Source organism: Apodemus sylvaticus, chromosome 18 (genome assembly GCF_947179515.1).
Source record: "Apodemus sylvaticus chromosome 18, mApoSyl1.1, whole genome shotgun sequence".
Taxonomy (NCBI): domain Eukaryota; kingdom Metazoa; phylum Chordata; class Mammalia; order Rodentia; family Muridae; genus Apodemus; species Apodemus sylvaticus.
Genome location: NC_067489.1, coordinates 71,038,525 through 71,061,116, shown reverse-complemented (window position 1 = coordinate 71,061,116; position 22,592 = coordinate 71,038,525). Strand labels below are relative to the sequence as shown.

The 22,592-nt window shown below is 53.2% G+C and overlaps 2 protein-coding genes across 3 annotated transcripts; one reads left to right on the top strand and one right to left on the bottom strand.

The window, feature by feature from the left end:
- Positions 1 to 22: 22 nt before the first annotated feature.
- Ddx49 (DEAD-box helicase 49) lies at positions 23 to 12,747 on the bottom strand. The gene is made up of 13 exons (XM_052161874.1): positions 12,592 to 12,747; positions 10,669 to 10,792; positions 5,881 to 5,966; positions 5,678 to 5,799; positions 5,002 to 5,189; positions 4,775 to 4,915; positions 2,943 to 3,018; positions 2,191 to 2,267; positions 1,964 to 2,061; positions 1,152 to 1,226; positions 555 to 643; positions 404 to 475; positions 23 to 265 (listed from the first exon to the last, which is right to left on the bottom strand). Exons 1-13 carry the CDS (start codon positions 12,704 to 12,706, stop codon positions 83 to 85), a joined length of 1,446 nt encoding a protein of 481 aa, XP_052017834.1. The 5' UTR covers positions 12,707 to 12,747; the 3' UTR covers positions 23 to 82.
- Positions 12,748 to 12,909: 162 nt separating this feature from the next.
- On the top strand, positions 12,910 to 22,592 carry Cope (COPI coat complex subunit epsilon). Of its 2 annotated transcripts, XM_052161881.1 has the most exons (10): positions 12,910 to 13,087; positions 14,724 to 14,786; positions 15,717 to 15,817; positions 16,492 to 16,644; positions 18,369 to 18,422; positions 18,915 to 18,996; positions 20,261 to 20,416; positions 21,581 to 21,649; positions 22,298 to 22,372; positions 22,461 to 22,592. In XM_052161881.1, the coding sequence occupies exons 1-10, from the start codon at positions 12,962 to 12,964 to the stop codon at positions 22,506 to 22,508; spliced, it is 927 nt and encodes a 308-aa protein (XP_052017841.1). In that variant the 5' UTR covers positions 12,910 to 12,961; the 3' UTR covers positions 22,509 to 22,592. The 2 variants fall into 2 exon arrangements, with proteins under 2 accessions (XP_052017841.1, XP_052017842.1); XM_052161882.1 differs by lacking the exon at positions 20,261 to 20,416.

The following is a 22,592-nucleotide window of genomic DNA, read 5'->3' as shown; positions in this document are numbered from 1 at the left end:
CTGCCCCATTCTCAAATCGGACTGACAGGTTCAAAGAGGGTTTACTGGAGTCGGGGAGGGGCCACCTGCAGCGGTCTACAGCTCAGTCCTGAGCCTTAGCCTGGGCTGGCTCTGGGGGCCGAGGTCCAGGAGGGCGTGACTGTCGCCCAGTGCTCCCTGCTTTCTGCCGCCGCCGAAGCGTTTGGCCCACTCTCTCCTTGAAGCGCCGGTTTTGCTGCTTGATCTTGGCCAGCTCAGCTTTGCGTTTGGCCTCCAGGTCCGGGTCCTACGGAAGGGAAGGGAGCTGAGATTGTAACTGCACAGCCTCCCAGAGACAGGCTACCCCGCCCCACCTGTGCCCCGCCCCACCCACCCTTACTGGCCACACTGCCCCTGCACACCCACCCCCCACACTAGCATCTACCTTCCCCTCCAGGATCATCTGTTTCCGCTTATTGATCTCCTTCTTTTCATCAAAATGCGAAGCCTCCAGTTTCTAGGGGTGGGGAGGGGAACAGGTCAGGTCGGCCCGGCGCAGGGAGCCCTGCCCCACCCAACAGGCTGCCCACACTTACGATTTCACACTCCCTGCGCACCACGTTGACCTGCGTGAGGATCTGCAGGACCTCAGCCTCCTGCACGGCCAGCTCCGTCAGCTGCTGCTCTGCAGGACAGGAAACACTGAGCAGGGCTGCGAGTGCAGATGGCCTCCCTCCCGCCCAGCCCCGGACGTCTGGGTGCAAGCAATTTTGGGCCGATGATATTCAAAAACATGCAAAATGCTGCAATATGTGAAAGCACATGCTTGTAATCCCAGCACTGGGAGGTGGAGGCAGGGGGATCACTCATTCCAGCTGAGTTCCAGGCCAGCTCTGTAGAGCAAGAATCTGTCTCAAATTAATGAATGAATAAACAAATGAACATGTAAATGAAGTGCATCTGAGTGCCCGTGAGCCCAGCTCCCTGAGAGGCTGAGACAGGATCCTCACTGTGAACACAGGGCTTCCAGGCCACTGTGGGTTAAACTCATTTAAGGTAGGCTGTAGGGCATGTCTGAGAACTCACGTCCTTGTCAAGCTCCAGGGTTAGCGTCCTGCATGCAGGGTGAGCACTAGGGAAGGGAATGTATCACCCAGGCCCGACAGACTCCACCCTGGACCCTGTCCACTTACTGATCTGCTCCTCGATGGCATGCAACAGGTGGATGTCATACTGTGTCACCAGTGTGATGGCCTGTCCCTGCCTCCCTGTGGGACACATCTGTTATAGCACCTGTACCCCATCAAGAGACTGTCCCAGCTGGACAGCTCTAGAAGCCTTCCCAGAGGCAAGAAGCCAGTGAGGAGAGGACTAGGCCCCCACCCAGGGGGGCATGTGACAGTGGAGGGGAGGAGAGGACTAGGGCCCCACCCAGGGGGGCATGTGACAGTGGAGGGGAGGAGAGGACTAGGGCCCCACCCAGGGGGGCATGTGACAGTGGAGGGGAGGAGGGGAGGGGGCCCCCACCCAGGGGGTGCTGCATGTGACAGCCAAGGGGAGCAGGGCCTCACCCAGGGGGGCATGTGACAGCTGAGGGGAGGAGGGCCCCACCCAGGGGGGGCTGCATGTGACAGCTGAGGGGTGCAGGATCCCACCCAGGGGGGCTGGGGGAGGCCTGCTGAGGGGCGGTTAAGGGGCTGGCAGCTGCTTCCCCTCTTGGCTGAGGCAGACTGTTGGCTGATGGGCCCTGACCTGCAGCAGCAAGCTTCTCAGAATTTGTTAAGGCAGGGTCCCTCTCAGACCCCGAAACCACAGACGGGGCAGGGTGGCAGGTCCGGTCTGCCACGCAAGCCTGTTTCTCCTGGTTGCATGAGGGAATGTCAAGCGACGCCTCCCTGGCCCCTGGTCGGCATCCCAGCGAGGCTTCAGGCTGGGGACGTGAGCCAGGGCACTGGGAAGGTGTCGCACGCACTGAGTCTCGCCTCACGGACCAGGCTCTGCTTACCTGCCCGGGCTGTGCGACCAACCCGGTGGATGTAGATCTTGGGAAGCCCAGGGGTGTTATGGTTGATGACCACCTGCACAGCGGGGATGTCCAGGCCCCTGGATGGACAGAGCACCCAGCTGGAGTCCGTGCAGAAAGCCACGGCTTCACTCAGCTTCCCTTCGCCCGGCTCCCTGCACTCACCACTTGGGCCATGGGAAGAAACGGCCTCCACGAGGCCTGCTCACCTCGAGGCCACATCAGTGGCAATAAGAATCCGATAGATGCTGGACTTGAACTTGGCCAGGGCCGCAAAGCGCTCTTTCTGTGCCACAGGTGAGGAAAGATCTGTGAGCAAACGGACCCAGCCTGGGGCAGGCAGGGCAGACCAGGGAGGAAGGTGTGCACAAACCAAAGGAGACAACAGGGTGACACGGGCTGGGGTGGGGTGTCAGGGACATCACAGGGCTGTGATGTCTTCTTTTGTGTGCTGGAGGTGCTAACTCACACCTTTACTCCCAGCACTTGGGAAGCAGAGTTAGGCAGATTTCTGTGAATACGAGGACAGCCTGGTCTACATAGAGAGCTCCAAGACAAACAGGGCTACATAGAGAGACCGTCTCAAAGAACCAAAGACAAAACAAAGCAAAACCAAACCAAATGAATAAACGAAAAACCCACAAATCAATAAAACTCTCCAAAACAAACCAAAACCAAACAAAAACATCCCACCAAAAGCAAAGTCAGGGTCTACATTATCCTAAACCGGTCTTGACTTTCCTATGTAGACAAGGCTGGCCTCACCTCCTGAGTGCAGTGTGTAGGCCACTACGCCCAGTTAATAGGGTGGGAACGGAACCAGGGTCGCATACATGCACAGCGAGCCCCCTCCCAATCCGACCCCGGCCCTCTAAAATTGGTCCACAGCACTACCGACTGCGCCACACCCTCAGCCTCTGAGTGGCGACCTGTGAGACGGAGGGAGGCTGTGGCCCCTCACCTGCTTCATCATGGAGTGCAGAGCCACTGTAGGGAAGTTGAACTTCCGAAGCATCATACAAAGGATCTGGCAGGTCCTGGTGGGAAGAGGGTGGGTGTGAGTGCCCAGCCTGCTACCCGAGTGGCTGGGGAGTTGTAGGGATGCTTGGTCTATGAGCCTCTCAAAGCCAAAAGCAACAAGCAGCAGTTCTGACCATGGTACTCTGACCTCCAAAATAGAGCTATGGAGTTGCTGATTCCTGCTGTGGCCGATGGCCACTCTGAGGCCAATTCTCCCTCTCCTTTGGGTGGGCAGAGGCCCTTTCGCCTGCCCTCTACCCTGACTCAAAGTGAGACAGCCAATAGCTCTCATTTTTGTTTTGTTTGAGTCGCTGTCTCACTATGTAGCCGGGGCTGGCCTGGAAGAGCTCGCATGCCTCCTGGGGACTGCAATCCCTCAGGAGCACCACTAGGCCCAGCAATCCCTCAGGAGCACCACCAGACCCAGCAATCCCTCAGGAGCACCACTAGGCCCAGCAATCCCTCAGGAGCACCACCAGGCCCAGCAATCCCTCAGGAGCACCACCAGGCCCAGCAATCCCTCAGGAGCACCACTAGGCCCAGCAATCCCTCAGGAGCACCACTAGGCCCAGCAATCCCGCAGGAGCACCACTAGGCCCAGCAATCCCTCAGGAGCACCACTAGGCCCAGCAATCCCTCAGGAGCACCACTAGGCCCAGCAATCCCGCAGGAGCACCACTAGGCCCAGCAATCCCGCAGGAGCACCACTAGGCCCAGCAATCCCTCAGGAGCACCACCAGGCCCAGCAATCCCTCAGGAGCACCACCAGGCCCAGCAATCCCTCAGGAGCACCACTAGGCCCAGCAATCCCTCAGGAGCACCACTAGGCCCAGCAATCCCTCAGGAGCACCACCAGGCCCAGCAATCCCTCAGGAGCACCACTAGGCCCAGCAATCCCTCAGGAGCACCACTAGGCCCAGCAATCCCTCAGGAGCACCACTAGGCCCAGCAATCCCTCAGGAGCACCACTAGGCCCAGCAATCCCTCAGGAGCACCACCAGGCCCAGCAATCCCGCAGGAGCACCACTAGGCCCAGCAATCCCTCAGGAGCACCACCAGGCCCAGCAATCCCGCAGGAGCACCACTAGGCCCAGCAATCCCTCAGGAGCACCACTAGGCCCAGCAATCCCTCAGGAGCACCACTAGGCCCAGCAATCCCTCAGGAGCACCACTAGGCCCAGCAATCCCGCAGGAGCACCACTAGGCCCAGCAATCCCTCAGGAGCACCACTAGGCCCAGCAATCCCTCAGGAGCACCACTAGGCCCAGCAATCCCGCAGGAGCACCACTAGGCCCAGCAATCCCTCAGGAGCACCACTAGGCCCAGCAATCCCTCAGGAGCACCACTAGGCCCAGCAATCCCTCAGGAGCACCACTAGGCCCAGCAATCCCTCAGGAGCACCACTAGGCCCAGCAATCCCTCAGGAGCACCACTAGGCCCAGCAATCCCTCAGGAGCACCACCAGGCCCAGCAATCCCTCAGGAGCACCACCAGGCCCAGCAATCCCTCAGGAGCACCACTAGGCCCAGCAATCCCTCAGGAGCACCACTAGGCCCAGCAATCCCTCAGGAGCACCACCAGGCCCAGCAATCCCTCAGGAGCACCACCAGGCCCAGCAATCCCTCAGGAGCACCACTAGGCCCAGCAATCCCGCAGGAGCACCACTAGGCCCAGCAATCCCGCAGGAGCACCACTAGGCCCAGCCCGTTTCACCTTCACACGAGCGAAGGCGGGCCAGAGCCTCCATGACAGACAGCAGGGCCTGCCACTCACTTGCAGGTGTTGGTGAAGATGATGATGGAGCAGTCTTCCAGCTGGTCCTGGAAGGTCTGCACCAGGTGAACCAGGTAAGCGTCCTTCACCTTCTCTGGCACCAACAGATAGCGCTGCTCCAGCTGCTCCACGGTGCGAACCCTGGAGGTGGCAGGACAGAGTACTCCCCTCAGTTCCTTCTGCCTGGACAATCTGGTGCAGTCCCCACCCACAGCTGTGGCACTCACGTGGCCTGTGCCTCCCAGAAGAAGGGCTGATTGGTAGCCAGGCCCTGCAGCTCTTTGAGTGTGTCAGTCAGCGTGGCACTGAACAGCAGCGTCTGCCTGCGGGCCGGAACGGCAGCCAGGATGGTCTCCAGGTCTGTGGTGAAGTCGGTGCAGCCCTGCTCCAGAAGCCTGTCGGCCTCATCCATCACCTGCACGGGAGCAGCAGGAAGAGGAGGCTGGACCACTGCAGATCTTCACAGCGGGAGCTGCGTGTTCTCCACAGAAGCCCCAAGCACAGCGCAGCTGCCTTCCCAGGTCTGTGAAATGGGTTCCCGAGCACTGTCCTCAGCCCCAGGTCCAGGTCACCTACTGACTCCAGCGAGCCACCAGGACAGCCCACCTCCTACCTGCCTTGTCTCTCCTGGGCTTTTTGTTTTGTATGACATGGGGTCTTGCTGTGTAGCACTGACTGTCCTGGAACTATGTAGACCAGGCTGGCTTCTGCCTCTATACTCCGAGTGCTGGGATGGAGTGAGTGGCAGCACACCCACATGGCCCTGTGTGCACACGCACGAACAGAGCTCCGGGACAGCCAGCGCTACACAGAGACCCTGTCTCACGCAGAAAAGCAGACGAGAAACAAGAGAGAACTGATACAAGGTGCTTCCCAGCCCAGTCTCTAGCACAGTTGGCTCACCAAGAATTGGATTTTCTTCATGTTGAAAGTGTTGGAACTGCGCAGGTGGTCAGCCAGGCGCCCAGGGGTGGCAATAACCACGTGTGGTTTCCGAGAGAGCTCCAGTGCTTGTGCCACCATGTCTGCAGTGGAGGGGGGGTGAGACTGAGTGGGCGGGTTGAGCAGGGACCCCAAGACCCACAGCAATCTCGCAGCCCCCGTACCCATTCCACCAACAATGATGCAGTCCTTCAGGCCCAGGGGCTTCCCCAGCACGCGGAACTGCTCAGCGATCTGGTAGGCCAGCTCTCTGTGGGGACAAGAGCCAGCGGGTCAGTGGGTGCCTGTGCCTACCTCCCACGCCATCCTTCCTCCAGGCTCCTCCTGGACTCCACTTCCCTAATGATGATGGCCTCCCCAAGCCAATTCTAGACAGACTGGCAACATGTCTCAGCAGGCAAGACACAAGCTCACACCAGGAGTTCCATCCCAGGACACACGTGGTGGAAGGAAGAGCCCGACTCCTTCAGCTGACCCTCTGACCATACAGACAGCACATACACATCTAAGGACAAGCCGCTCACTGCGGAGGCCAGCACCTCCGCAGCCCTCACTGCACAAGCAGCCGCATCTCTAACCTCAGTGGGGAGAGGAGGGGCCCTGAGGCAGGAGGATTACAAACATCCTACAATTAAGGAGACAGTGAGAGACCATGTCTCAAAAAAAATGATGGGGGTGGCTGGGTGCTGGTGGCGCACACCTTTACTCCCAGCACTTGGGAGGCAGACGGGCGGTTTATAAGAGTTCATCATCTGCTCTAATTGTCGTCTCCAAGGCTTACTTACTGCCTGTCTGCTGGCCTAGGCCAAGTCCTGGAGGCTTCTAGCCGCCATTCAGTCTTACCTAGGCCTCTGAGACTCCCTGCCTAGTTCTTTCTGACCTCTGACTGTTCTGACTCTAACTCCTCTCCACACTGACTGACTCAAACTGGCCTGCCTCTCTCTCTCTCTCTCTCTCTCTCTCTCTCTGCTTCTCCCTGCACCTGCCTCTGTCCAACTGTCCCGGGAAAACTGCCTCCTCCTCCCTGCACTGCCCCTCACAGAGCTTCCCTTTCCTCTTCTCCTGAGAGTTGGGCATGTGCTATTCTGTCAAAGCTTTCTCTGGTTGTCACTTTGTCTGCCACATCCCTTTCAAACATGGGTGCTTCCTTCTATGAACTAACTTTACCTTCATTGTTTGGGATTAAAGCTGTGTGCTAAGGCTGAGCCACACCACAGCTAGAGATAAATAAATAATACAATCGTAGAGTTAACAGTATGATCAGATATCCTGCAACAGCAGGTGGAGCTCTGTGAATCCGAGGCCAGCCTGGTCCACAGAGTGAGTTCTAGAAGAGCTATAACTACACATAGAAACCCAGTCTAGAAAATACAAAAGGATATGATCGTATACTTAAGTGACCCCCAAAAACTCCACCAGAGAACTCCTAAACCTGATAAACAACCAGCAAAGTGGCCGGATATAAAATTAACTCAAGCAAACCAGTAGCCTTCCTCTACTCAAAGGATAAACAGGCTGAGAAAGAAGTTAGGGAAATGACACCCTTCACAATAGCCACAAACAATATAAAGTATCTTGGTGTGACTCTAACCAAACATATAAAAGATCTGTATGAGAAGAACTTTAGGTCTCTGAAGAAGGAAATAGAAGAAGACCTCAGAAAATGGAAAAATCTGCCATGCTCTTGGATTGGCAGGATTAATATAGTTAAAATGGCCATCTTGCCAAAAGCAATATACAGATTTGATGCAATCCCCATCAAAATCCCAACTCAATTCTTCATAGAGTTAGAATGAGCAATTCTCAAATTCATCTGGAATAACAAAAAAACCCTCAAGCTGTACTACAGAGCAATAGTGATAAAAACTGCATGGTATTGGTATAAGCAGGTAGATCAATGGAATAGAATTGAAGACCCAGAAATGAACCCACACACCAATGGTCACTTGATATTTGACAAAGGAACTAAAACCATCCAGTGGAAAAAAGATAGCCTTTTCAACAAATGGTGCTCGTTCAACTAGCGGTCAGCATGCAGAGGAATGCAAATTACCTCACTCAGGATGATATTTTCTAGTTCCATCAATTTGCCTAAGTATTTCATAAATTCATTGTTTTCAATAGCTGAGTAGTATTCCATTGTGTAAATATACCACATTTTCTGTATCCATTCCTCTGTTGAGGGACATCTGGGTTCTTTCCAGCTTCTGGTTATTATAAATAAGGCTGCTATGAACACAGTGGAGTATGTGTTCTTATTGCTTGTTCGAGAATCTTCTGGGTATATGCCCAGGAGTGGACCCAGGAGCTGGGTCCTCAGGTCCAATTTTCTGAGGAACTGCCAAACTTATTTCCAGAGTGGTTGTACCAGCTTGCAATCCCACCAGCAGTGAAGGAGTAGTGTTCCTCTTTCTCTACATCCTTGCCAGCACCTGCAGTCGCCTGAGTTTTTTGTTTTTTTGTTTTTGTTTTTGTTTTTGTTTTTGTTTTGTTTTGTTTGAGACAGGGTTTCTGTGTATAGCCCTGGCTGTCCTGCAATTCACTCTGTAGACCAGGCTGGCCTCAAACTCAGAAATCTGCCTGCCTCTGCCTCCCAAGTGCTGGGATTTCAGGCATGAGCCACCATGCCCGGTAAATCGATCCATTCTTATCTCCTTGTACAAAGCTCAAATCCAAGTGGATCAAGGACCTCCACATAAAACCAGACACACTGAAACTAACAGAAAAGAAAGTGGAGAAGCCTTGAGCACATGGACACGGGGGAAAAATTCCTGAACAGAACCACCAATAGCTTATGTTCTATAATCAAGAATTGACAAATGGGACCTCATAAAATTACAAAGTTTCTGTAAGGCAAAAAACATTGTCAGTAGGACAAAACAGCAACCAACAAATCGGGAAAAGAGCTTCACCAACCCTACATCTGACAGAGGGCTAATATTCAATATATACAAAGAGCTCAAGAAGTTAGACTTTAGAGAATAAAATAATTCTATTAAAAAATAGGGTACAGAGCTAAACAAAGAATTCTCAACTGAGGAATACTGAATGGCTGAGAAGCATCTAGGGAAATGTTCAGCATCCTTAGTCATCAGGGAAATGCATATCAAAACAACCCTGAGATCTCATCTCATACCAGTCAGAATGGCTAAGATCAAAAACTCAGAGTGGGGCGGTGGTGGCACACGCCTTTAATCCCAGCACTCTGGGAGGCAGAGACAGGCAGGATTTCTGAGTTCAAGGCCAGCCTGGTCTACAGAGTGAATTCCAGGACAGCCAGAGCTATACATAGAAACCCTGTCTCGAAAAAATAAAAACACAAAAACAAAAAACTCAGGAGACTGCAGGTGCTGGCAAGGATGTAGAGAAAGAGGAACACTCTTCCACTGCTGGTGGAATTGCAAGCTGGTACAACCACTCTGGAAATAAGTTTGGCAGTTCCTCAAAAAATTGGACATAGTACTACCTGAGGACCCAGCTATACCACTCCTGGGCATATACCCAGAAGATTCTCGAGCAAGCAATAAGGACACATACTCCACTGTGTTCTTAGCAGCCTTATTTATAATAGCCAGAAGCTGGAAAGAACCCAGATGTCCCTCAACAGAGGAATGGATACAGAAAATGTGGTATATTTACACAATGGAATACTACTCAGCTATTAAAAACAATGAATTTATGAAATACTTACGCAAATTGATGGAACTAGAAAATATCATCCTGAGTGAGGTAACCCAATCACAAAAGAACACACATGGTATGCACTCACTGAGAAGTGGATATTAGCTTAGAAGCTCTGAATACCTCAGATACAACTCACAGACCAAACGAAGCTTAAGCAGAGGATGGCCTTGTTGGCCATCAAAGGGAGGAGAGGCCCTTGGTCCTGAGAATGCTGGATACCCCAATATAGGGGAAAGCCAGGGCAGGGGAGAGGGAGTGGGTGGGCTGGTGAGTAGGGGAAGGGGGAGAGGGGGAGGGTGTTTTTGGAAGAGAAACCAAGACTGGGGTTAACATTTGAAATGTAAATTTTAAAAAAATCTATTAAAAAACAAAAAGAAAAAAAAATAATCAAACCTTTGGCAGGGTGTGGGGGCATGCACCGTCATTAATCCCAGCACTCAGGAGGCTGAGGCAGGAGGATCTCTGTAAGTCAGTGTCGGCCCTGGTCTACAGAATGAGCTCCAGGACGGACAGGCTACACTGTGAGACCTTGGGGGGATGAATGCTGGGGGAAGGAGCTGGAAAAAAAGAGCCAATGGTTCAGAGCAAGTCACTGCTCAGTGTGTGTGTGTGTGTGTACATCATACATATATTAGACATATATATATGATCTTTAAATAGAATACAGTGGGGAGAAATGGAGGGTGCCTGATATTAAACCCTGGCCCACATAGAATCACAATCACAACCTCATTTATGTGTCTCATAATCACACAGAAGGTGTGATGTGTGAGACACATATTCAAGGTACTTTGGCAGTATCCTTTGTGTTCCCTGGCCTCTCCCATGAACAATGGAACCCTATACATGCTCAATATCTTTTAAACACATTTATTACATTTCTTTCTTTATGTGGGTGTGAGCATTAGTGCTGTGGTGCTCTAGTGGACGTCAGAGGCCAATCTCTGGAAGTCACTTCTTCCCTTCCGCCCTGTGCGTGAGTCCCTGGAGACTGAACTTAGGTCATCAGGCTTGTAGGCAAACACCTCTGTCTGCTAAGCAATCTTGCAGGCCCAAGGGTATCATTTTGTTTCCCTAGCTGTTAGATTTGGTAGGCTCTCTCCTGAGTGCTAGGAACGTTTCACACACACCATTAGCTCTGCCTGATTCTGCATCCCTGCAAGAGAGGAGTGATTCTTATCCCATTTTACACTCAGGAAAACTGCAGCTTGGAAGGTCAAGGCACTTACTTCCAGAGAGCATGTGTGGGCGGTGTACTGGAGGCTCACCTGGTGGGGGTCAGAACCAAACAGAAGATGCCATAAGGGTCCTCCGACAGCTTCTGCAGGATGGGAAGTACAAAGGCTGCTGTCTTGCCACTTCCTGTTTTTGCACAGCCCAAGCAGTCCCGACCTGGGTAGAGGGCAGAGCAGCATCAATGTGGAGCAAGGGCCATGATGGGGTATGCAGGGCGGGCAGTGGTGGGGTATGCAGGGCAGTAGTGGCACACGCCTTTAATCCCAGCACTCAGGAGGCAGATGCAGGCAGATTTCTGAGTTTGAGGCCAGCCTGGTCTACAGAGTGAGTTCAGGCCAGCCAGGGCTATATAGAGAAACCCTGTCTTGAAAAACCAAAAACCAAAACCCAAAAACAACCAACAAAAACAAAAACAAACCAAGCAGCAACAACAACAACAAAAGAAACCGATGGGATGGGTCTGGTCTGCTTTTAGTATGAGGTGCACTTACAGTTCATTAGAGTTACAGGTGGAGGAGGCTCTGGGCCCTTCTCTCCCCTGGTTGGTGCCACCCGCATGTCTTAGAATTCTAAGAACTTGGAGAGTTACAGGTTGTCTGCTATATGACTGAGCCCATGATTAGAAAAGGGGGCGGGTCAGCCTAAATGTCCAAACTATTCACTAGATAAGACTTGGGGCCCCAAAGGATCATGGGATAGGGAATTTGGGAAGGGGACAAGCCCTGCAGGTCTATGGAAGAAAAGGTCAGGAATGTTCCAGATTTGGGGAAAGACTTCAAAAACTTGCTTGAAATCACACCAGTTATTTTTGCCTTTTCTCAATCCTGGCACCCTTTTCTGCAGAATGGAATATTAAAAACGGTTTCATTTTCTTTTTTTGTTTGTTGGATTTGTTTTTTTTCGATACAGGGTTTCTCTGTGTAGCCCTGGCTGTCCTGGAACTCACTCTGTAGACCAGGCTGGCCTCGAACTCAGAAATCTGCCTGCCTCTGCCTCTCAGAGTGCTGGGATTACAGGCGTGCGACACCACCGCCCGGCTTCATTTTCTTTTTTAAATAAGATTTGTTTATTACTTATTATATGTAACTATACTGTAGTTATCTTCAGACACACCAGAAGAGGGAGGGCATCAGATCTCATTACGAATGGTTGTGAGTCACCATGTGGTTGCTGGGATTTGAACTCAGGACTTTTGGAAGAGTAGTCAATGCTCTTAACCGCTAAGCCATCTCTCCACCTGGAAACTGTTTCATTTTCACTAGTTCTATCTGATTTACAACAATTATTGGAAACAAATTTTCAAGTAGCCCAGGCTGGTCTGCAACTTGCTACATAGTTGACGATTACCCTGAACTCCAGATCCTCCCCTTCCATCTGCTCAGCATTGAGATGACTGAGAGTCACCACGTCCGGCTCCAAGGACGCCTCTTTAATGGCAAAAGTGAATTGGGCCGAAGAGCACCGACACAAACACGGAGCCTTGATTTTTACCTGCAGTTTGACGGCTTCTGTTTCTGTTCGCTACGTCAAAGCCAGCTCTACCTTTTTTTTTTCAGTGCTACGTTTCAGTCATTCACCGATCTCTCCCTACGCTCGGGTACTACGAAAATTTAAGAGGTGCCATCCATCACCTGTGTGACAATGCACACGAGCCAGTCGCAGCCTAAATGCCAATGCTGCGGGTCAGGGTCCCCGAAAAAAAACAATGCTGCTCGGATTCGTGGGACCCAAGTGGGGCTAAAGAGGAGGGGACCAAAAAACGGCATTAAAAGAAAGGCGAGAGCCGGGCGGTGGTGGCGCAGGCCTTTAATCCCAGCATTTGGGAGGCAGAGGCAGGCGGATTTCTGAGTTCGAAGTCAGCCTGGTCTACAGAGTGAGTTCCAGGACAGCCGGGGCTACACAGAGAAACCCTGTCTCGAAAAAACAAAAACAAAAAAAGAAAGGCAAGGACTCACCTTCCAGGATGGCCGGGATGCACCCGAGCTGCACCGGCGTGGGCTGCTTCAACCCCAGCTGTCCACACTGGTTTACCAGCCACGAAGAGAGCCCGAGCTCAGCGAACCCCGCCATGCTCCAGACCGGAGCAGACAACCTAGAAATGAATACTTCCGGCGCGCGAATACTACGTCACGTTCACCCTGTCTGACGTCTTGGAGAGCCACTGCGCAGCCACCCTCTCAACCAATCCCAGGAGGCTTCGCACGGTTTCTCTTTCAAGGCTTCCGATTGGTTCCATAGAACTACGTTTCCCATAGTTCCTGGTGGCGGGGCCTTGCTTCCGGCTACGTGTCTCCCAGGAAGAAGGCCGGTTAGAGGTGCGGTGACATGGCTCCTCCAGCTCCCGGCGCGGTTTCTGGCGGCTCTGGAGAGATAGACGAGCTGTTCGACGTGAAGAACGCTTTCTACATCGGCAGCTACCAGCAGTGCATCAACGAGGCGCAGCGCGTGAAGGTGGGCAGCGTACGGAGCAGCTTCCGGCGCGCTCTGAGGTTCTGGTCGGAGGACTCGGTTTCTCTTATAGTCATGGATGGTTTTGAACTTACGGTGTAACCGAGGCTGACCTTGAAGTCCTGCGCCTTCAGTCTCCACCCCTCCAGTGCGTACACTCCTACGCCCAACTTCCAACATTCTGTTGGTTGATTGATAGGGGCTCACTTTGTAGGTCAGGCTGACCTGAAGTCAGGGTGATGGTGAGGTGACAGGTGTGCGCCACTGGCTCCATTTTAAAACCTCTATTTCGTTTCTTCCCCCTCCCCGCCCCCCATTCTTTAAGTGTCTAAAGCCAGGCATCATGGTGCACACCTTCTATCCCAGCACTTGGGAGGTAGAGGCAGGCTGATCTTCATGAGGAATTCTAGGTCAGTCAGATAATACTGTTATCTGTCTTAATAACAGTCCTTAACTCGAGGTAGTGTGGTGTGCCTTAAATCCCAGCACCCAGAGGCAGAGGCAGTCAGATCTCTGAGTTTTGGGCCAGCCTCATTTACATTGCGACTTCCAGGTCAGCCAGAGTACCACAGAAAAACCCTGGCTTGAACTGTACTCTCCTCCCCACCCCACTCCCCCAAAAAGAGAAGTTTGGTTATAAAAGAAGACAGTCTTCTTTAGCCCAGGCTGGCCTCTATTTAAACTCCCCATGTTGCTGAAGAGCACTGAGTTCCTGATGTTTGAGCCTCTGCTCCGGAGTGCTGGAATCACAGTGTGTACGGCCATACAGTTCTGAGGGTGGGAAGCAGGGCTTCCATGCAAGCGCTCTTCTGATTAAACCCCATCCTGGCTTTGTTTTTGTTTAAAGCGGTCTCACGTCGCCTGGGCTGTCCCTAGATTCAGGAATCTTGCCTCAGCCTCCCAGATGCAGGGTGACAGGCCTGTGCCACAATGCTCAGCTTGTCTTTAGTACATTAAAGATGGGGGCAGTGTTTGCAAACAGCCTGTGTTGTTAACAGGATCACCCATTATTCATTCCTCACCGTGCACTCGTGGACGATACCAAGTTTTGGGCTCAGTGAGGGATGGAGCTGGTGGAACTCCAGGTGCAGTAGCCTTAGCAACAGGCAGAGCAGGCAGCCAGGAAATGGGAGGAGAACAGGTGTGGAAAGTGGTGGTCTTAGGCTTGGTTTTGAATGTGAAAACAGCCTAGCATTCCAGTGCCTGGGCTGTGACGGGCTGGGGCATGGCTAGGGTAGCGTATGTGGAGGCTTGGCCTTACCAGGTAAAGAACTCTGGGCAAGAAGAGGTAAGAAGATTCAACTTGTTCTCAGCTATGTAGTGAGGTTGAGGCCAGCCTAGTCTATGTGAAACCCTGTCTCCAAAACTCACAAAATAATAACATCAAAGCCAAATTTGTCGAGCCTGTCAAGCGCCCAGCGGGACTCAGGCATGCAGTGCTACACGCTGTGATGCTGGAGTGATGGCGGAGCCTCTTGAGATAAGATCAGGGTCTGCACACTGTGTGCCCTCTGTGGAGGCGCCTTTGGGGCTTCTGGGTCTCCTGGATTCTAGCTAAGGTCCTGAGCTATTAGCCTGAGTCCCAGCAGGGAAGCTACCCAGCAAGCTACCCAGCCTCACTCTGCACATCTCCTCACAGCTGTCCAGTCCTGAGAGAGAAGTAGAGAGGGACGTTTTCCTGTACAGAGCGTACCTCGCACAGGTGAGTGTGGGCGGCCAGGCCAGGGCACTGTCAGGATGCTTCATCGCGGGGAGGGTTGGGGTGTGGTCAGAGGGCAGCTTGTCGGACTCCATCCCATCCTTCCATTGCATAGCTCCTGAGAACTGAACTCAGGTCATCAGGCTTGGCGACCACCTCTTCTAGCCCAGGCTGGCCTCAAATTCACTATGTAGCCCAGGATGGCCCTTGCTTCTCCTGCCTTCATTTCCCTGTGCTACCTTGTCTGGCTTCATCATTGCCCACATGAGACAGTGAGGCGTATTTTCACATATTCTAAAACAGCCCCAAGCTGTGCAAGGTGGCACAGGCCTGCTGTCCCAGCACTGGGAGCCTGAGGCAGAAGGAACTCAAGTTTGAGGGTACCCTGGGCTACATAACAGAATCCTGCTCCAAAAGTTATACTTCTAGTGCCTTCTGAAAAGGTCTTCTTCACTCTGGGCTAAGGCAAGGGCTGAGGGTGCCCCAGGAGGAGCCTGACAAACAGCCTAATGTGCATCACCACCTGAGCCTAGGTCTCACGCTCTGGGTGGGTCCGGGAAAACTGGGTGTGACCTTCCCGACAGGGCAGGGTGACACACATGTAATTCCTAGCGCTTGGAGGGCTGAGGAAGGGGGATTGCTGCAATCCCCTGAGAGAGCAGCCTGAGAGAGAAAGGCACACTAAGGGACAGGTGGCTCCAGAAGTCACCATAGCTGTCAGGACTAAGTCTGCCAGGTTGGGGCCGCTGGGGCCCAGCAGACACCCTCTGCCCAGGCTGCTGACCTGCCCACAGCTACTGCAGCACATAAATGTGGCGACCTTCCTGCCTGCCACAGATGCCCATGCACAGGACACTGCTGTCCTGAGCTGTGGGTTGGGAACATGAAGCCTTCCGGTAGGAGGGACTGATATGTATGCACCTGTGACCGTAGAGGAAGTACGGTGTGGTCCTGGACGAGATCAAGCCCTCCTCAGCCCCAGAGCTCCAGGCTGTACGCATGTTTGCTGAGTACCTTGCCAGTGAGAACCGGAGGTAAGGCTTGGCAAAAGCAGGCAGCACTAGGCCCAAATAGCCTGGAGCCCAGGATCTTCTCCATCCTGCAGAGAGGGTAAGATGCCCTTACTTTTTACCCTCGCTGCTCAGTGGAGGTGGTGACAGACTCTGCTGCACAGGCTGTGCCCAGTTGGGGTGTGGCTCTATGTTGGGTGTACACATGGCCTTGGCTTCCTAGCACAGAAAAGAACATGAGGGAGGGCTCTGGCGCGCCCTGTCCTCGAGCTTCAGACCAGAACACTGTCCCTTCCTAGCAGCCGTGCTGGCCATACCTGGGGTAGAGTATGTCTCACCTGCCTCACCCGAACCCAGGCCATGGGCTCAGCACAGGCCATGGCACAGAGGCCTCTAGGCTTCCCAGCGCCAAGAAGTTGACAGCTTCTCAGCTGTCACGTGCAGCCGTCCAGCACGAGCACCTCCTGGCCTGGAGCCGGTTTCCCCCCACCCCCCAGCTTGTTTTGCCCTCTGCATGGGAATGGATGGCTGGAGGCATCAAAGGCTGGTCCCTGGTGCACCAATAGGGTCGCCTGGCCACTCTGTGCAGTTCCTCTGCACCCCGGGCTGACACCCCCTGCGCTCCTGAAGATGGGACCCCTCAGAGGTATGAGGCCAGCTCCTGCCTTAGCCTCCCGGTGAGCAGCCGCCTCTCACAGGGACAGCATCGTGCTGGAGCTGGATCGGGAGATGAGTAGGAGTGTGGATGTGACCAACACCACGTTCCTGCTCATGGCTGCCTCCATCTACCTCCACGACCAGAACCCGGATGCAGCCCTGCGCACCCTGCACCAGGGCGATGGCCTTGAGTGGTGAGTAGCCCGAAGCCTGCTTCCTCTGGCTCTACGACAGGGGCTCACTGGGGCCCAGCCTAGTCCCGACTCTCACAAGTTGTCCTTGGATCTCCACACTTGTTCTTGGACACCTGTGCAAACACACACACACACACACACACACACACACACACACACGAAAAGAGAACTTAGCTAAGTCTAAGCTGAAGGATCCCAGAGGGAGAATAAAAAGGGAATACAATCAGAATGTGTTATATACACGCATGAATTGTCAGAATATGTTATATACATGTATGAATTGTCAAAATATGTTATATACATGTATGAATTGTCAGAATATGTTATATACATGTATGAATTGTCAAAAAGTGAGTTTAAAATCTTTTTTTTTTTAATTTTTTGGTTTTTTTGAGACAGTTTCTCTGTGTAGCCCTGGCTGTCCCGGAACTTACTCTGTAGACCAGGCTGGTCTCGAGCTTAGAAATTCGCCTGCTTCTGCCTCCCAGAGTGCTGGGATTAAAGGCGTGAGCCACCACCACCCAGTGAGTTTAGAATTATTTAAAAAAGCAAAAACAGGAGGAAGGGATCAGCAGGTCAGGCAGACACCTATACATATACACATATACATACGTATATACATATACACACACACACACATATATATATACATACACACATATACATACACCTAATACATACACACATGTATACATACACGTATATACATATACACATATACATACGTATATACATATACACACACATGTAAGCACACATATACACATATACATACACGTACATATACATACACACATGTATACATACACATATGTACATATACACATACATACCTATACATATACACATACATGCATATTTACATGCACACATATACACACATGTATACATATACACACATATATATATACACATGCACACATACATATACACATACACGTATTTACGTACACATACATGTATACATATACACACATATACATATACACACATGTAAACATACATATACACATACATATATACATACACGTATACATATACACATACATACATGTTTTTTCCTCCTTAATTGGGGACAGACATGTACAGCAGTACGTGTGTGTGCTGCAGAGCAGAGGACCATCGTGGAGTCAGTTCTCTCCAGCATCTGGACTCTGGAGATCAAACTGGTAGCATCAGGCTTCAGAGCACGAGCTTACCCTCTGACCATCTCTCCGATGCCTTAGGATTTGGGGCTAGCCTGGGGAACTTAGCGGGAGAGCTTGTTTCGAGTGGGGCTGAGGAGGCGAGATCATTTGCCTGTCGTCTCAGGACTTGGAGGTAGAGGGAGGATGATCTGGGATTCAAGGTCATCCCCAGCTAATCTAAAATTTGAGTCTAGCCTAGGCTACATGGAATCCTGTCTGAAAGCAAAGCGCAGATGATCCCAGGTTTCGTCTTGGAACTGAAGGAAAGTAAATAGAAGAGTAGTAGATACGGCGTTGGCGGCTTCAGGCCTGAGGCTAGCCCATCTAGACAGGTGGCCACATGGGTCATCTGACTTCCCAGGAGCCGAGACGGCAGGCCAAGGTCCTCCAGGGCTGTGGCATCAAGCAGTGTGCTGTGTTGTCACCCCACATGGAGGCGGGGCCTGCAGAGGAGTACAGTCAGCAGGGTTCTACCGCAGGTCTCCCGACAGAGCCCAGGCCAGATGCCTGCCAACCGCTATCTCTACCCTTCCACAGCATGGCCATGACGATTCAGATCCTCCTCAAGCTGGACAGGCCCGACCTAGCCCGGTGAGCCACTGCCAGGACCACAGTGCCCACGTCAGCCTCAGCGTCCCCGAGGCTGCGTATGTCCTGTGCCCCGTACGAGTGACACTCCACCCTTTACCTAGCCTCTCCCTGGCGTCCTTTGGTGGGAACAAGGCGTGGGGACTCTGCCGGCTTCCCTCTGTAGTACTGTGGGTGGACACTGTCCTGTAGGGTGATTGAGGCTCTCACAGGACCTGGGAGAAGCCAGGTCCTGTCACAGTTGTTTAGGGGCCACGATGGGGTGGTTGTTGGGGGTGGGCTATCAGCTCCGTCGGCTGTGGCTTACCCGAGTTGGCACCACACAGCTGAGATCTGTCCGTGGGCAGCATCCCTCTGGATCTGTGCCATGTGGGGCGCAGGAGGGCCAGCCATGTCTTCTCCATAGCAGCTGCACACACACTAGTAGGAGAGTGTGCCAGGCCCACCGCAGGCTGCGGCCCCAGACTGCTCAGTGCCTGCCCTCCAATGTCCCAGGAAGGAGCTGAAGAGGATGCAGGACCATGACGAGGACGCCACCCTGACGCAGCTCGCCACTGCCTGGGTCAACCTGGCTGTGGTAAGCTCCCCAGGGGTTTGTGAGTGGGGACTAAGAAGTGTCACTGCTGTGGCTTCACCCTGTGTTCAACCAAGCCTCACCCACTGCAGAGCCCTGCAGACTGAAGAGACTGCTGGGGGGTGTGGTCCAAGCCAGCAGTTGGCCAGCTCTCGGGGCTCCAGTAACTAACGGGCTGGCGACGAGTGGGCGGGCTGGCGACGGGTGGGCGGGCGGGCGGGCAGGCAGGCGGCCTTAGCTCGCACTGCCTCCTGCCAGCCGCAGTGTCTGCCTCCCCGGCTTCGCCTCCTCTGAGCGCTGGTCCGCAAGCCTCTGCAGGAGAGCCCGGCTCTGGCCTCAAGTGCGTGTCCCCCTGGGTGGGAGTGGCCCTGGGCTTTCTGCAGGTTTACTTACTTTTTTTCAAGTTGTGTTTTTGTTTTTATTTTGTTGTTGTTGTTGTTGTTGTTGTTGTTGTTGTTTCTTTCTTTATGGGACTAGCTTGAACCCAAGGTCTTACTCCTGGCAAGCGCTACACACTAAACTACACCACGGCCATACTTTTACTCATTCTTATTTGAATTTAGCCTTGAGGGATTTTTTTCTTTTCTTTAAAGAGTAGCTGCTCACCCATCTTCAGCTCCCTGACCTTTTTAAAAAATTTTAATTTATGAGTCAGATGGTAGAGGTGCACACCTTCAATCCCAGCACTTCAGAGGGAGAGACAGGTAGATCTCTGTGAATAAAATACCAGAAGCCCTCTCTCTCTGTAGCCAAATAGAATGTTGATTTTTTTATTTTAGACAGAGCTTTATAAGGTTTCGTGCATGGTGGCTTCGAGTTTACTCTTAGGCGAGCAGGGCTTGGACTGTGCGTCCACGGGTTTCCTAGGATAGGACACGCATGGGCAGAGGGGCGGAGCTCTGCTGCTCAGTCTGGCAGCAGCACTGTTCCCGGCTGAGTCGTCTCACCAGCCAAGGCTCGAACCTCTGTCCTGCCTCCGCCCTCAGAGCAGCTGCAGTTCCAGGCCTGCCCTGACTGCCTCACTGCTTTACTGTTGTGAGACTCAGTGTCCCTGTGGTCCAGCACATGCACCACATCTCTGGAAGCCCTTTTCCACAGCGTCTCAACAGTGGTTACGCCGGGCAGTGTGGCAGGAGGGACGTGTGGCCCGTGCACATTTCCCACCCTTGTCAGGCCTCAGCTGCTCTAGAGAGGGACTCTCCGTGGGCTGCGTCATGGAGGGCGTCCGGTCAGCAGGTGACCAGCATTGACATAGGTGTCCCTACAGGGTGGTGAGAAGCTACAAGAAGCCTACTACATATTCCAGGAGCTGGCCGATAAGTGCTCGCCCACACTGCTGCTGCTCAACGGCCAGGCAGCCTGCCACTCGGCACAGGGCCGCTGGGAGACTGCGGAGGGCGTGCTGCAAGAAGCACTGGACAAGGTGGGTGGCCACACCCTGGCCATCTTGGGCATCCCAGCGTGCCGTTACTCTACGCCAAACAATTGGGGACTCATAGCTGGCCATGAAAACTGTTGGGGGCCTGACTAGGGAACACGTGTGCTCCCAGAGCCACGGCCGCCTCAGCTGCCCGCTGTGGGCTCACCCTGCAATCCTAGTTCCTTGGTGTCTGCAATACTGGGGTGATGGCCTGACTTGAAATTAAAGAGGCATAGCCAGGCATAGTGGTGCATGGCTTTGATCCCTATACTTGGGAGGTAGAGGCAGGTAGGTCTCTTGATTTGAGGCCAGCCTGGTCTACAGAGTGAGTTCCAGGACAGCCAGGGCTACGCAGAGAAACCCTGCCCTAGGAAAACAAAAACAAAAACCAGTTGAGTAAGGGCCTTGGACCGAGACGTGCGCTGGGCTGTCCTTAGACACGGGTGTTGCCCATGCACAGCCATATGTGCGAGGCTCTGACATGTCTTGAAGAAGGACTAGGGGGAAAGCCTGTCACCACTGCACTTCAGAATTTACCACAGGAGGATTATGAGTTTGCAGCCCAAAACCAAGAAAGGCATGTGTGGCGTAAACTCCCCACAGCCTGCAGTTACTGCTGGACTGCCACAGGCTCTTGCAGCACACGTGGGTGACTGGCTGCACCAGACCCAAGTCCATCATTAGGTCAGTGTCCATGCCCAGCAGGTGGTTAGCAAAAGCCATGGTGGTCACAGGCTTTGGGGATTTTTAAACACAAGGGCACTATTGTGGGGCTTGGCACAACTTGTTATTGCTCGTCTGCTTGTCCCCAACCCTCACCTAAAGCTGGTCTGCCGTCCCCGCCTCAATGGAGAAAGGCTGGTGATGTGTAACTTTTGGGGCAGGGGCGAGGGGGGTGACTTCACAATTAACCATCAGGTTAATATGGAGCAAGGGAACTTGGTGCTCCCCAAAGCTAGGGGGACAGACCCAGGCCAGGCTGAGCAGGAGGTACAGTGCCCTGGTCCCTCTACTTTGCAGAGTGCATGGTGAAAAATCCAGGACAGCCTGCTGCCACCCACCTTCTCTATGGTAGCTTAGCCTGGCTCTTCCTGGCCTCTGTCAGATGTTGGTCTGTGGGTTCAGGGCCTGGGTTTTGCTGACTGCCTGTTCTCCATCTTTTTCCAGGACAGTGGCCACCCTGAGACCCTCATCAACCTCATTGTACTGTCGCAGCACCTGGGCAAGCCCCCCGAGGTAAGCTGTGCAGTGGGGCTCAGGCCTCAGCCCTCCAGGGTGGCGGTGAGGACAGAAAGAGGGCAGCAGAGATGGAGCCCTAGGGGAAGAGGAAGTCGGGGCAGCGTTCTGCTTAGGTAGCCGATGCAGCTTGCTGAGTCGTCCCAGGCGAGGTCAGTCAGCCACCCTCAGCGCTGTGTAGACGCCACCCTCAGCGCTGTGTAGACAGGGCTTGGCTGATGCTGCCTTGCTTTTAAGCCTTGAACAGTGGCTCTCAACCTGAAGGTGAGCCGAGCCTTTCACATATCTGCATATCAGATGTCTACATTATAATCAGTAACAGCAAAATACACTTAGGAAGTAGCAAAGAAAATGTTATGGTTGGGGTCAACACAACATGAGGTCACAGCAGGAGGAAGGCCGAGAACTGCTGTCCTAGAACCTAGGACACGTCAGCTCATAAGGCCAGTCTCGCTGTCCTAGCCACTCCGTCCCTGGAGCCTTGCTACACACTTGAGGCTAGCTGTGGATGTGCTGCCCCGGTTCCTAAGCACCAGGCTCTGGGGTGGGGTGGGGTCAGGGCCCTCCCTGCTCCCACCCTGTCCTGTAGGATACAGTGGCTTTTGTGTCCCCATATCTGGCTAACTAATTCCAACCCACTCTCCTCAGGTGACAAACCGATACTTGTCACAGCTGAAGGATGCACACAGGACCCACCCCTTCATCAGGGAGTACCAGGCCAAGGTGAGCAGGGCAGTCGTTGCTGGGGCGGGTTCCTGATGGGAGGCGGGAGGCCGCGCTGCCTCACGCTCTGACCCTTCTCTCACCGTAGGAGAACGATTTCGATCGCCTGGCACTGCAGTACTCGCCCAGTGCCTGAAGTGGAGATGCCCTGGCGACCCCAGTTGTGTGCCACTGGATGCTGTCCTCCCTTTTTGTCTGTCAATAAAGTCTGTCCATCGTC

Coding starts and splice junctions, on each gene's coding strand:
- Cope (XM_052161881.1), top strand. CDS start 12,962: ATGGCTCCTCCAGCTCCCGGCGCGGTTTCTGGCGGCTCTGGAGAGATA. Junction 15,818..16,491: donor CTTGCCAGTGAGAACCGGAG/GTAAGGCTTGGC, acceptor CGCCTCTCACAG/GGACAGCATCGTGCTGGAGC. Junction 18,423..18,914: donor GACAGGCCCGACCTAGCCCG/GTGAGCCACTGC, acceptor CCAATGTCCCAG/GAAGGAGCTGAAGAGGATGC.
- Ddx49 (XM_052161874.1), bottom strand. CDS start 12,706: ATGGCGGGGTTCGCTGAGCTCGGGCTCTCTTCGTGGCTGGTAAACCAG. Junction 4,916..5,001: donor TTCTGGGAGGCACAGGCCAC/GTGAGTGCCACA, acceptor TGCCACCTCCAG/GGTTCGCACCGTGGAGCAGC. Junction 3,019..4,774: donor ATCTTCACCAACACCTGCAA/GTGAGTGGCAGG, acceptor TCTTCCCACCAG/GACCTGCCAGATCCTTTGTA.